Here is a 14,656-nt window from a genome sequence, read left to right as displayed (position 1 = left end):
GCCCTCTCTGCAAGGTCACCCCTCAAACTTTATGCAGTCCTCCTGCTATTTGTTTTACTGAATTAGATTTTGCTGGCCTTGAAACTCTGTGCACTTTACCACTACTAACCAGTGCTGATGGAATTGGCTTAAACCCAATTGGCATATTTAATGTTCTTATAAGTCCCCAGTAGAGTGGTAATACATGAACCCAGGGTCTGTAAACGTAATGCTACTGGTGGGCCTGCAGCACTCAATTGGGTCACCCACTTAAGTATCCCTTAAAACCTGTCTCAGACCTGCTATTGCAGCCTGTCTATGCAGCTTTAAAATGCCATTTTGACCTGGCAAAATAAACCTTTTGCCAAGCCCAAACCTTCATTTTAAAACATATAAGTCACCCCTGCATTAGGCCTTGGACAGCAGAGAGGGCTGGGTGTAAAAGTGAGAGATATACTTTTTGGTGTTATAGGTCCTGGTAGTGAAACACTTTTAAATTAGTTTGTCACTACTGCAAGTCCTACCTCTCCCATAAGATAACATTGGAGTTAACTAATTGCATTTAATACACTGTAATTTCCAAATGGAAGAAGGTGTTCAGGTCATGTTTGGTGTCTTTGAAAATGTAACAAAAAATCCTCTCTTATGGTAAAATTGTATTTAACATTTTTTAAAATGAAAATGCCACTTATAAAAGGTTGAAAAGGACAAACTGAAGGACAGAATGTTGAACAATGTCAAACATTCACCCCAGTCAAGAGATCTGGGCCTAAATCCATTGTTCTTTTACTCCCCATGCCATTCCAGTTTTAAACCAGCCATATGCAAATCAGTCTTTACCCTGCTCCCCATGGGAACAGTCTAGCCCAAACTGTCAGACCTGGTCTTCCCTGGACTGGATACAAGATTCCTGGGACTGGTTTGGGGGTTTCACCCCACATCAGCCAGGCTAGCTTGACTCCTGTAACAGTGAGATTACGGGACCCACGTCTGGGCATATCCGTCCCATTTAGGGGGGCAAATGCTAAAAGAACAGTTGATGGATAGAATGTTGAACAATGTCAAACATTCACCCCATTCGGGGATCTGGGGCTAAAGCCATCTATTGATTGCTTCCCATGCCATTCCAGTTTAAACTAAGGGTGGGCAGAGCGTGCGTAGTGCCTCTACACGTAGTTTCACGGAGTTTGAAAAAAACTCAGTGGAACTACTCTACACCCCGCTCCCTCCCCCCTCCCAATTAAAAAAAATGTTTTTAAAAAGGCACTTACCGGCATGGCTGGCTCCTCCTCTGCATTCGCTTAGGACCCACGTCTGGGCATACCCATCCCATTCAGGGTGACAAATGCTAAAAGAACAAGATGTACAATGTAGGATGATTTTTTCATAGCAGAAGGACGACGAGGAGCAGGTAGGAGAGTGGCCAGGCAGAGGAGGCGGCAGCCACTCAGGTAAGTACCTTCTTTTTAAATTTTCAATTCATTTGGGAGGGTAGAGGGGCAGGCTAACTCCGCTCCGCCATGGAGTGGAGTTTTGCCTAAACTCCGTGTTTGCAATGGAGCGTGGAGTAGGCAAAAATCCACAACCTCCGATGGAGGAGCGGAGTTACCCGTCCAGGGTTAGTTTAAACCCAGCCATATGCAAATCAGGCTTGCCTCTGCTCCCCATAGGAACAGTCTAGCCCGAACTGCCAGGTCAGGGCCTCCCTGGACCGAAAACAAGCATTCTGGGACCGGTTTTGAGGTTTCACCACTCATCAGCCAAACTGTCTCGGCTCCAGTGGCATGGAGAGTAGGGGACCCATGCCTGGCATACCTGTCCACCTCGGGGTGACAATAGCAAAAAGAATAAATGATGGATAGAATGTTGAACAATGCCAAACATTCACCCCAGTACAGAGATCTGGGCCTAAATCTATTGTTTTTTTGCTCCCCATCCCATTCCAATTTAAACCCAACATATGCAAATCAGTCATTACCCTGCTCCCCGTGGGAACAGTCCACCCCGAACTGCCAGGCCAGGTCCTCCCTATACCGGAAACAAACATCCTGGGACCGGTTTCGGGGTTTCACCCCTCATCAGCTAGGTTAGCTTGACTCCAGTGGTATGGAAAGCATGGGACCCACATCTGGGCATACCCGTCCCATTTGGGGTGACAAATTCAAACAGAACAATGAATGGACAGAATGTTGAACAATGTCAAACATTCAAACCAGAGAGGACCTGGCCTGGTAGTTTAGCCCAGACTGTTACCATTAGGAGCAGGGTCAAGACTGATTTGCATATGGCTCATTCCAAACTGGGGTGGCAAAGAGAGCCAAAGAACAATGAATTAAACCCAGATCTCTTGACTGGAGGTGAGTGGTTGAAAAGTTTCAGCACTCCATCCATCATCTTGCTGTGTTTGCTACTTTTAAAAAGTTGGCATTGTCCTGCTTTCATTATTTGGTACCTGCATCCTGTCTCTGGGTCACATGACTGGGTGGAGCTGACATTTGGGTTGTGTGTATTCCTCCTAGACAGCCACACAGAATCGGAAGCTTAAATGTGCCTGGATGGGCCATCACAGGCAGGATGGAAGGGTGAAGCTGAACACAGTCCTACCTACACTTGAATGGGCTTTATTCTGCCTCCACACAAAGGGCTATTTACTGCCTGCAGTTAGTTTGGAGCCAGAGCAGGTATGTCAGGAGTGACCCTTGACCTTGTTAGGTAGGTCACTCCCCCCCCGCACAGCACCAGCTGTGCGTCCTGTCCCTGCCCCAGCTGCCACTGCTGAGGTAAGTTGAGGCCCTCCTGCGGCCAGTGGTAGGCCTTAGGTCAGTTCTATTAATCATTGCACTGCCCGTATCGTTTTCTCTTTTGCCGTCCGTGGCTGCTGTTGTCTGTCTTCCCCCTGTGCCTGTATTCTCTCCTGTACCCTTCCTTCCTTCTGTTCCCATCGTCACCCCCGTGATCTGTGCCCTGTTTTTCCTTCTGTGCCCCCGTGATCTGTGCCCCGTTTTTCTTTCTGTGCCCCCGTGATCTGTGCCCTGTTTTTCCTTCTGTGCCCCTGTGATCTGTGCCCCGTTTTTCCTTCTGTGCCCCCGTGATCTGTGCCCCGTTTTTCCTTCTGTGCCCCCGTGATCTGTGCCCCGTTTTTTCTTCTGTGCCCCCGTGATCTGTGCCCCATTTTTCCTCCTGTGCCCCCGTGATCTGTGCCCAGTTTTTACTTCTGTGCCCCCGCGATCTGTGCTCCGTTTTTCCTTCTATGACCCCCGTGATTCTGTGCCCTTGCCCCCGTGCCGTCCACCGCTCCCGTTCCCGCCGCTGCATCCCCTGCGGCCCTGCCCCCTGACTGTCCATTCGCTGCCCCTACCTCCCGCCTCCCAGCTGCTCCTCCCTCCTCCCCATATATGGCGCGCCTAAGGCAAGCCCGTCTGCGCCCGTCCGCGCCTGGACCGCGCCCAGCGCCAGGACCCCTGGCCCCCGCGAATGCCACGATGCCCGCCTGTGCTACGACTCCAGCACCCTCCACGCACTCAACGCCAGCCGATCACACACCTGCTGCCTGGCCGCCCTGAAGCGCACCCAAGGACCCTTCTCCTGCGGGAACTGTAGCTTCACCAGCATCTGGCCCGCAACCCACCTACCAAAGAACCCAACCACCTCAGATGCATCCTTCTCAACACACGCTCCACACGCAAACACTCCATGGATCTCTGGTACCTACTAGACTCCAACACCCCAGACATCGCCTTCCTGACAGAGACCTGGCTGAACCCCTCCTCGGCATGCGACATCGCCTTAGCCATCCCGGAAGGCTATAAAATCACCCACAGGGACCGCACCAATGGAGTAGGAGGAGGAATCGCCATCGTCCACAGGAACTCTCTCAAAGTCTCAACCAGCACCGACGACACCCTCAGCACCGCCGAACACCTGCACTTCCAGATCCACACCCATCCAAACACCACCCTCAGAGGAACCCTCATCTACAGACCACCCAGACCACGAGCACAGTTCAGTGACTCCATCACTGACCTTGTCAGCACACACGCCCTCGCCTCCACGGACTACATCCTCCTCGGGGAGCTGAACTTCCACCTCGAGAACAACAAGGACACCAACTACTCCACCCTGCTTGACAACCTCACCAACCTTGGACTCAGACAACTCGTCACTACACCCACCCACTCCGCCGGCCTCACGCTTGACCCCATCTTCTCCGCAAGCTCCCACGTCTCCTTCAACCACACCACCGAGCTCCACTGGACCGATCACCACTGCAACCACTTCACCTTCCGGAAACCCACCACGCACCACCGCACCCAACAGATGCTGCGCCGCTGCTGGAGCAAAGCCACCTCCCTCGCCCGGAACCCACCCACAGATCCGACCAACCCTGACACCACCGCTCGCAACCTCAAACAGTGGATCGACGACTGCGCCAACACCCTCGCCCCCCTCAAGAAGCCCTCCAACACCCACACTAGCAAGAAAGCCAGCTGGTTCAATGAAGACCTCCAGACCTCCAAGCGAACCTGCCGAAAACTCAAAAAAACCTGGATCCGTGAACGAAGACCGGAAAGCTACACCGCCCACAAGAACGCCACCCGCAGACACCACCACCTCATCTGATCCGCCAAAAGGACCTCTTTCAAAGACCGCCTAGACAGCAACGCACATAACAGCAAAGAGCTCTTCAACATCGTGAAGGAACTCTCCAACCCCAACTCTAACACCAACGACATCCCACCTTCACAATACCTGTGCGACTCGCTGGCCACTTTCTTCCATCGCAAGATCGCAGACGTCCATGACAGCTTCAACACTGTCACCACTCCGGCAACCACTGAGACCCCTGCTCCCACGACCACCACCTGCACCAACCGCCTGATCTCCTGGACCAACATCAACGACGACGACACCATCAAGATCATGAACACAGTCCACTCCGGATCCCCGGAAGACCCCTGCCCAAACCACATCTTCAACAAAGCCAGCAGCACCATCGCACCCCATCTCCGGAAAACCATCAACATCTCCTTCGAGACAGCGACCTTCCCGGAGAGCTGGAAGCACTCAGAGATCAACACCTTACTCAAGAAACCCAAGGCGGACCCCAAGGACCTCAAGAACTTCCGACCCATCTCCCTGCTCCCGTTCCTGGCAAAGATCATCGAAAAGGCCGTCAACAAACAACTGACCAGTTTCCTCAAGGAGAACTGGACCCGTCCAAGTCCGGGTTCCACAGCAACCACAGCACCGAAACTGCCCTCATCGCCGCCACAGATGACATCAGGTCCCTGCCAGACAACAGAGAAACTGCGGCCTTCATCCTCCTGGACCTGTCAGCCGCCTTCGACACGGTCTGCCACCGCACACTACGAACACGCCTCTGTGACGCTGGAATCCAAGAGAAAGCCCTGGACTGGACCTCCTCCTTCCTCTCTGGCAGAACACAGTGCGTCCGCCTCCCCCCCTTCCGCTCCGAAGCCACAGAGATCATCTGCGGCATACCCCAAGGCTCATCCCTCAGCCCAACGTTGTTCAACGTCTACATGGCACCACTCGCCCACATCGCACAACGGCACGACTTCAACATCATCTCCTACACCGACGACACCCAGCTGATCCTCTCCCTCACCAAGGACCCCCACACCGCCAAAACCAACCTCCATGAAGGAATGAAGGCCGTCGCCGACTGGATGAGGAAGAGCCGACTGAAGCTGGACTCGGACAAGACGGAGGTCCTCATCCTCGGATCCACCCCCTCGGCCTGGGACGACTCCTGGTGGCCGACTGCACTAGGAACACCCCCAACACCCACCGACCACGCACGCAACCTAGGGGCATCCTCGACTCTACCCTCTCCATGATGAAGCAGGTCAACGCCATCTCCTCTTGCTTCAACACCCTCTGCATGCTTCGCAGGATCTTCAAGTGGATCCCCACCGAAACAAGAAGGACGGTCACCCAGGCCCTCGTCAGGAGTAGACTGGACTACGAAAACGCACTCTACGCAGGAGACTCGGCCAAACTCCTGAAACGGCTTCAACGCATCCAGAACGCCTCCGCAAGCCTGATCCTCGACATCCCTCGCCGCAGCCACATCACACTCCACCTGAGAGACCTACACTGGCTCCCTGTCAACAAGACGATAACCTTCAAACTCCTCACCTACGCACACAAGGCACTCCACAACACCGGACCAATGTACCTCAACAGCCGACTCAGCATCTACACCCCCACCCGCCATCTCCGCTCCGCAGACCGCACCCTCGCCACTGTCCCCCGCATCCGAAGAGTGACCACCAGCAGCAGATCATTCTCCCACCTCGCCGCCAAGACATGGAACACCCTCCCCATCCGCCTGTGGCAGACCGAAGACCTTCTGACCTTCAGAAGACTTCTAAAGACCTGGCTCTTCGAACAGTAGCAGCTTCCCCCCTCTCCCCCCCTATAGCCTTGAGACCCTCGCGGGTATGTAGTGCGCTTTACAAATGCCATGATTGATTGATTGATTGATTGATTGATGTCTGAGGACTTTAAAGGGAAACCTCTTCAACCTTCCTCTACCTTCCAGAGGGTGGCACCAGACATATATATTGGACCTCAGACACCAACTCTTCAGTACACATCTGGAGCTGTGGATACTGGGAAGAAGGACTGCTGCGCTGCTAAAAGGACTGCCACTCTACTGGACTGCTGCTCTGAAGGACTTCTGTCCTGCTGTGTTGACCTGCTGCCCTCCAGCCTGGGTGAGAAGGACTGGACATGCATCTCTGAACCCAAGACCCGAGAGTTACTCCAACGGATAGTTGGCTGGCCTCCTGATTAGAGGCTTCAAGGACCTAACAGGCTTCTAACATCCTTGAACCCAGCACCTGGACTCTGCCACCTCTGAGTCCTGCTCTCCCAAGTTGTGCCACCCCAGTCCAGGTCCCTTGGAAGTGGGCCTGAAGGTACTCTACCAAGCCCAGCTTTGGTCCCCATCGGAACCGACAAAAAGTGACACAAAGTGAAGTGAACCCCTACAAGGTCTCCCTGCAGAGCTGCTAGTGTTGTTGGAACCGAAGTGAAGCCACGCAAAGCCTCACCACACAGCTACCAGCCTCATCAGAACAAAAGCAATGCAAAGCCTTGCAAAACCTCACCGCATAGCTCCTAGCTTCATTTGAAAGATGCAAAGTTATGCAGGGCCCTGCCAAGTTATGCTGCACAGCTCACCGGAATCGACCAAAAGCACCACAAAGCCTTTCCCACAGATTAATCAGAACTGATGCCGGATGATGCAAAGTCTTGCAAAGTAAGGCCACGCAGACCGCGCACCAGGTTTTAAGCTACTGTGTTATGTGGACCTAAGTGTATCCCTGTAGTTGTCCTGTGCTGCCTCATGGTTGGCCTGAACATGTGACTTTGTCCCAGCCCGGCGTTACCAGATAACCACAGCTGACGCGTTGTGCTTTTTGGCACTATTTTCACTGAAATCTTTAAACCTTCATATTTCCAGTCCTGATGATTGGATTTTTGTCAATTTGGTCTTTTTTTACTTATTGTAAAATACTCAATTTTTCTAATCTGGTATGGGATCCTTTTCTGGTGTGTTTTTAGTGTGTTACTGTTTGAAGTGTTGCACTAACACTTTACACAATGCCTCTGAGTTAAGCCCAAGCTACCTGAGTGTTGAGCACAGGTTAATTTAGGGTGTGCTTGTGACTTGTTATTGAGAAGGATTGTGGTTGCTACCTGAGAAGACCTGCCCCCAACCAGTAACTCAATTCCTTATTAAAAGTTAGGCCTTACAACAATAAAAAATGACTTCAGGGGTTTTTTACTGTCAGGACATGTCAAACTTAAACATACATGTCCCACTTTTCAGATAACACGAACCCTGCCTTACGAGACTTTTGGGAATACCCTAGGGGTGACTTGTATGTATCAAAAATTAAGGTTTGGGCCTGGCAAAATGTTTGATTTGCCAGGTTGAAATGTCAGTTTAAAACTGCACGCCAGGCTGCACTGGAATTCCTGGGCATGTTTTAAAAGGCCACTACAGTGTGTGGCACAATGATTGTTTCTGCCCACTAGTAACATTTAATTTACACTCTCTGGATAAATGTAGAACTATTTACTAGGGATTTCCAATTAAATTAAATGCGCTGATTAGGTGTATTCCACTTTTAGCATGTTTGAAGGACAGGGCACAAGCACTTTAGCACTGACTAGCAGGGGTGAACTGCGCAGAGTCCTAATGCCAACAAAAACGAGTTCAGTAAACATCAGCGAATGAAGGCAAAATGTTTTTGGGGATTACCACACAAAGGATGTGAGGTCTAACATACGGTATTCCAAATATCCCGTAGATTGCATTGCGTTTAAAGAAAAACTCCCCAATTTGCAGCTTCAGGAGTATTTTTAATCAGTCCAGTTTCTTCACTCTAAAGTTTACTGTAGTCCCTCTCTCCATTCCGGTTAATAGCTACCTCAATTAACTATTGATTTCTAAATACTTTTGTTTTAAGGAAGACATTCACTGTCAGCATTCTTGAGATTATTCATTTACATTTATAAAAACATAAAATTACTTGCCACATTTTTACCATGGATTTTTCACTTCCTCCATTAAATTTAAGCGAAGCTCTTTATACCATACTCTGTAGCCCCCGAGCTTACTTTCCATTACATAAGTACACATTTCAAAAGGAGAGTAGTAGGTGGAAACACAAAGGGATCCAAAATGGCGCTGTGCCTTGTGCAAAGTGCATTAGCGGAGCAAACATGTCATTGGCCTACTGCAAGCAAGAAAAGAGGCCCCTTTGACTGCTGTTGGGGTGGTGAAATACAGCATTGTCAGGGCCAAGTGGGTCCCTATGGACCAACCCCAACAGTAGCTACTTCCCTGTAGAGTGTAAAGTTTTTCAACGCTACCTCAACTTATTTTAGCAGAAATAGCTCCCATGGCCTTTGGGTTCCGTAGTGTTCTCTACGCTGAAAAAGAAGTATAATGTGCTAATCCCCTTCACTGCTCACAACTGCGTTTTAATAAAAGGCTCATAAAAGCAGCAGCTTTCGATGCAGAGCATTTGAGCATTCAAACAGACTTCCTTGTTTACTTATTTAGACTGCTGCAGGAAGTGGTGAAGGGACTCGCTGAGTGACGCGCATTCTCAGAAGCGAACATTCATCAGAAAGAGGAAGCAGTTGAGTCCTTCTTAGACGACGTTGCCCAATAATTTATAAATTCGGTAGATTACGTTGTAACAAAGCCTGGCGGTCGCCACTTGCCGCCGTCGTGTTGGGATTCGAGAGCAGTGGCAGTCTGCCCCCCCTGGGATATGAATATATTGGTTCAGTTGTGAAAAGCAGAAATGGATTTGCGAAACGTGCCAAGTCGATCCGAAGTGAGCGCCTGGACTCCGGAGACCCTGTCAGATTATTTTAGAAAGGTAGGAACCGCTGCGTCTTTTAATAATATTTCTGAAGCAGTTTATTGATACATTGGTAGGGCTGGACTGGGAACCAGAGCAGGCCTGCAAAATTAGTCAGACCAGCCCCCATCGGATGTATAGCGAGCGGGCCAGGCCACTACAATGCGGCTTGGAGGGGGAGGTTTCTCCTCCACAAGAAAATTTGGGGGAAATGGCAAAAACTGTGCATTCTGCAACACATCTTTCATGATATATTCAATTGTATTCGTTTTCAAAGTATAGGGAATGATGACCTTACAGTGCACCAGGATATCGCAGTCTTTATTGGGGGTTCTTCAATGATTCCCTCACCACCGCACTCTAAACGGTGCTTCCCATCTCTTCATAGCCCCTCTCTTACATGTATTTCATTTGCTTTATAGCACCTCTCTTACCCATATAGGGTATTGGAGCACTTTACATCACACACACATACATCGACAATTAATCATACGTGTATAAATCAGTGTATAGAAATGTTGACAAAGGGGACTGGACTACAAGGCTTCGGATTCATATGTCATACATATTAGGCCTTTTTTAGGAGTGCTTGGTCTGAGAAAGCATAAACTCAGCATTCAGAATGTAACACAGTGGTTAGGGTTGACTTTACTAATAATGTATTTCTACCCCCAAACAAACCCTTTTTTGCACAATTAGGATAATCAAAGACTTTGGAACAAACATACTTTTCTAACCTGTACCATGCAGTTTGCATGCAGCTCTTTGATGGCAGTTCATAGCCCAATGTGCAAGATTATGATTGCAACTTATGTACACCGCAGTAACAAAAGGAGTTCTGTGACTCAAACAGTAACTCACTGAGCTATGCACATTAAATACTGTTCTGTGATCTGCATAGTACATGTTCCTTGCAGCAGGCATATTAACCCTCTGCACTACCATAGATGAGTTAAAACTGCTTCTAGACAAAACATCGATCTCTCTCAGGCAGGTACATTCATTACCAGAGTTATCTTGGAACTTTTATTGTTGCCTGAAAAGTGTTGGATGTACAAGAAACTCTGCAGTGCTTTCAAAACGGCCACACTGCTACAAAACCTGCCCCACGGTTACAAAAGTGGCCACTCACCCTTCAAGCCTCCCGAGGAAACTCCGGATGCCGGGTACCGCCAGTCCGGCATAGAACACTAGGGGGCAGATTTATGAGGCCCTTGCGCCTCATTTACGCCGCCGTTGCATCACTTTTGTGATGCAGCGGCGGCGCAAATCGTATGCCATGCTGCGGGGTATTTACATCGTGACGCATCTGGGAGATGCGTCACGTTGTAAAGCCCTGCGCCAGCAGTAGGTGTACCTGTGCAGGGGGGGGGGCGTTCCGTCGCAGGAACGCCTCCTAAAAGTGGCTGAGTGAAATCTACAAGATTTCACTCAGTCACTTTTGAGCCCATGCTGCGTCAAAACCCTGTGCCTGCTTGAAGCAGGCGTAAGGATTGATGCAGCATTGTGAAGATAGGTCCCCCCAAAGCATTGCTGGAGCTGCGTCGCGCTTGCGACGCAACTCCAGCAATGCGCCACTTTTACGGCACAGATGCGTCACGCATCTGTGCCGTTTTTGCCCCATGGTGCGCTGCATTGTAAATGCGGCGCATCCATGGTGGCGGAGCTGTGGCGCAGAATCACTGACACATCCCTGCTGATATGCAGAGATGCGCCAGTTATTATAAATCTGCCCCTAGATTTCCTGTGGTGAAGCTAACAAACATGCCAACATTTTAGCAGAGGAAAGTGTGAGATTTAGAAAAAATAATTAGGAGAATGTATTTCCCCAGACACAGTGTTAATTTTAGGCCAGAGACATGCCAATACAAAGCTATTTTCGGCTAAAAAATTGCGAGTCTCCCATCTGAATAGGGTCTACTGGCATGTGTTCATTTGTAGATTTGAGAACACCCGGCCCATAATTCTAAAAGGTTGCACGTCGGTTGTACCCCTGAAAAGAGCACACACTTTCATTGTACCTCTGGGTAACTTTCTGACAAACGCTGCCCTTGGCATGACAAACTCTTCTTCGGATAATGTCACGCGTGCTCGAAGTTTTTATGAGAAACCTGTATTGCCTTGACTTGGCCAACCCCAGTAGAATGACTGTACATAGTCCACTGTCCCAAGACGATGCCTGCAGGCCTAGATGTGAGTTGCTTGAACTATGAATTTATAATTGTTGCTGTATGTATTTCCAACATAAAAAATATGTATGTGATGAAGATTTTGATAATGGCAATTCAGAAATATCAAATTATCACTGTTTTGTTGGGTTCTCTGAATGGACAGGGTTTGGGAGGCCTTGCTCTGTGTTTCTTTGGTGATATAATTTTATAAAAAATATGGCTATTTTTTTCCTGCTCAGGTTAGGCGTCAGTGAAATCAAAAAGCCTCCACATATCCACATATGGCCATTAGTTTTGGTGGTGTTTTTCAGAAACATTATCATCAAAGGGTTTTGCAGTATTGAACACTATACTTTAAATCGAGTGAGTCATTGCGTGAGGTCGTGACATTGAGTGACATCATGTGTATCATTAAAAAGGTTTCAATGGGGGACTCACCTTTGTAAAACATTGTTGTGTGAATTGTAATAGTAAATTCTGACATCTATCACCTTAAAAGTCTTTTTTTTTAATAGGGCTTGGTGCATTTACACATGCATACGTCCTTCTGAAAGGGCTAGAAGGGTTCAACAGAAACATCGTTTTCTCCCTATCGAGGTGTGACGGATTTTGGGGTAATAAAGCACACCTGGAGTTTCCCCCTTACTAGTTTCTCTAGGTGATACATGTCCAGGGCTGGATTGGCATAAAAAATCGGCCCTGGCACACCTATAAAAAGGTGGCCCACATTTGCGTATTGCCTTTCCGCAAAACACTGCTTCAGTGAAGATTTATGAAAAGAAAGGGGGTGGGGGGGGCATGTTTTATTACCTTCACTTAGATTAAAAAAAATGCACAGATTAGTTTCACACTGCTGAGCCACACATGAATGCAAGTGAGACCACCTCTGCTCAGGCCCCCTGTCCCCGCTCAATCAGCATACATTAATGGGCCGGCCCAGCGAGAGAAAGGGAGGGATACCTGCGCCCATCTGCCCCTAGAAAGGCCACTCAGGCACCCACTGGGCCGCTGGCGGGACCCTAACAGCACAGACAGCCCTCAGACTGCCCAAAAAAGCAGTCCACAGCTAGAACTCGGCTACCGGCCCTTCGGCCATTTCCCGAGTGCCCGTGTTACAAATCCGACCCGTAACATGTCATAATTTGCACAGGCACAAGTAGATTGAAAGAGGGAACATGTATCGCATTCGGGTGCGATAACTCCGATTCTGTGCACCATCTCTGATTCTGGGCGGGAAATCCCACATACAAACCACAAGACCAATAACTGTCTATCTCCAGAGCCAGAGGCCTCATGGTAAAAGCAGCCTAACCAGAATTAGAACCTAAGGGGGTATTTGTTCCTCGATAAGATGAGAGAGTCTGTCTTTGGCTAAACGTGTTCCTCTTTCGATAGCTTAGACCCCAAAGTTTTTCTCAACTGTCTAAGAAATGTGATGCGAGTTGAAAGGAATTGATTGAGTCAAGGAGCGTCTTTACTTGTTGATACACTTTGAAACTCCAACCTGGGCTCTTTATGAACTAGATAGATTTGCACGGCTGGATGTTTTAGCACAATAACTTTATTCAGAGGTTTAACCCTATAAAAACGGTATTAATGTGATGCTAATGGTTACAGAATAAGCCCCTCTGCTAAACGGAAGAGGACGTGGCATTATGACCAGAGCTGGCGACTTTAGAATTGGGGAACCCGGTTCTATTCTCGGCTCAACATCTTGTTAACCTGGGCAAATCTCTTAATCTCGTTAACGAAATGAATGTGTTCTGTTGGTGCTCAACTAAAGCGCTCCAATACCTCGTTCAGTTTGCGCTTTATAAAACTGTCCCCAAAAAATTACCCAACCTTGGAAAGCCAGCCCAGGCATAGTCAGTTACCCAGCTGTATGTACTGTGAGGAAGGTCAAACAAGCATTGGCATAGCCAATAGGTCTCGCCTTTGGGACCTTATACGTGTTTAGCCAGAGATATTGACTTTGCCTAAGTCTTTAAGCTTGCTGTACAGAAGTCTGCAGCATGCTGAAAAGTTATAATAAAGAAGTGTCAGAAGCATTTTTGTTACCTTATATATGACCAAGAAAGCTTTATGTACAACTGAACGACCATATTAAAAAAGTATTAACAATAAATATTAATAATTTGTTGTCCTTTTAATGCTGGTAACTTCTATCTACCTGTCCCAAAGGTTGCTTGGTGTTTTTTTGTTATGGGGGAGGCATAAATAACAGGAGAGTGAAGGTCAGTCAGTGAGAGTGAGAGAGTCAGTCAGTCAGTGAGAGAGAGTGAGAGTCAGTCAGTCAGTGAGAGAGTCAGTGAGTGAGAGAGTCAGTCAGTGAGAGATAGTGAAAGAGCCAGTCAGTCAGTCAATCAATGTGAGAAAGTCAGTCAGTCAGTCAGTGAGAGAGTCAGTCAGTCAGTCAGTGAGAGAGTCGGTCAGTCAGTGAGAGTGAGAGAGTCAGTCAGTGAGAGTGGGAGAGTCAGTCAGTCAGTGACAGTGAGAGAGTCAGTCAGTGAGAGAGAGAGAGTGAGAGAGTTAGTCAGTGAGAGTTTCAGTCAGTGAGTCAGTGAGAGAGTTAGTCAGTCAGTCAGAGTGAGAGAGTCAGTCAGTCAGAGTGAGAGAGTCAGTCAGTCAGTCAGTGAGAGTGAGAGTCAGTCAGTCAGTTAGTCAGTGAGAGTGAGAGAGTCAGTCAGTGAGAGAGAGAGAGTCAGTCAGTCAGTGAGAGTGAGAGAATCAAGTCAGTCAGTGAGAGTGAGAGAGTCAGTTAGTTAGTGAGAGTGAGAGAGTCAGTCAGTCAGTGAGAGTGAGAGAGGGAGACAGTCAGTCAGTCAGTTAGTCAGTCAGTCAGTGAGTATTAGTCAGTCAGTCAGTCAGTGAGAGTGAGTCAGTCCGTCAGTGAAAGTGAGAGAGTCAGTGAGTCTGTGAGAGAGATTGAGAGAGTCAGTGAGAGAGTCAGTCAGTGAGAGAGTCAGTCAGTCAGTGAGAGTGAGTCAGTCAGTGAGAGTAAGTGAGTCAGTCAGTCAGTGAGAGTGAGACAGTCAGTCAGTGAGAATGAGAGAGTCAGTCAGTTAGTCAGTGAGAGAGTCAGTCAGTCAGTGA

At 48.6% G+C, this 14,656-nt stretch overlaps 1 protein-coding gene across 7 annotated transcripts in view; it reads left to right on the top strand.

Annotated features, from left to right (window-relative positions):
• The first annotated feature begins 9,141 nt into the window (after positions 1-9,141).
• Positions 9,142-14,656, top strand: part of LCP2 (lymphocyte cytosolic protein 2) — a 581,277-nt gene continuing 575,762 nt past the window's right edge. For 4 of the 7 annotated variants that reach the window (XM_085617867.1, XM_085617870.1, XM_085617866.1 and 1 more), the window contains exon 1: positions 9,204-9,410. In XM_085617867.1, coding sequence (XP_085473993.1) covers positions 9,333-9,410 — 78 coding nt within the window. In that variant the 5' untranslated portion in view covers positions 9,204-9,332. Of the gene's footprint in view, positions 9,411-14,656 lie in introns of all 7 variants that reach the window. The other 3 variants (XM_085617869.1, XM_085617864.1, XM_085617865.1) reach the window with 2 other exon arrangements.

The sequence above is a fragment of the Triturus cristatus genome, chromosome 7 (assembly GCF_964204655.1).
Source record: "Triturus cristatus chromosome 7, aTriCri1.1, whole genome shotgun sequence".
Lineage (NCBI taxonomy): Eukaryota > Metazoa > Chordata > Amphibia > Caudata > Salamandridae > Triturus > Triturus cristatus.
Note: the sequence above shows the minus strand (reverse complement) of the source record. Positions and strands in the feature narration are given on the sequence as shown.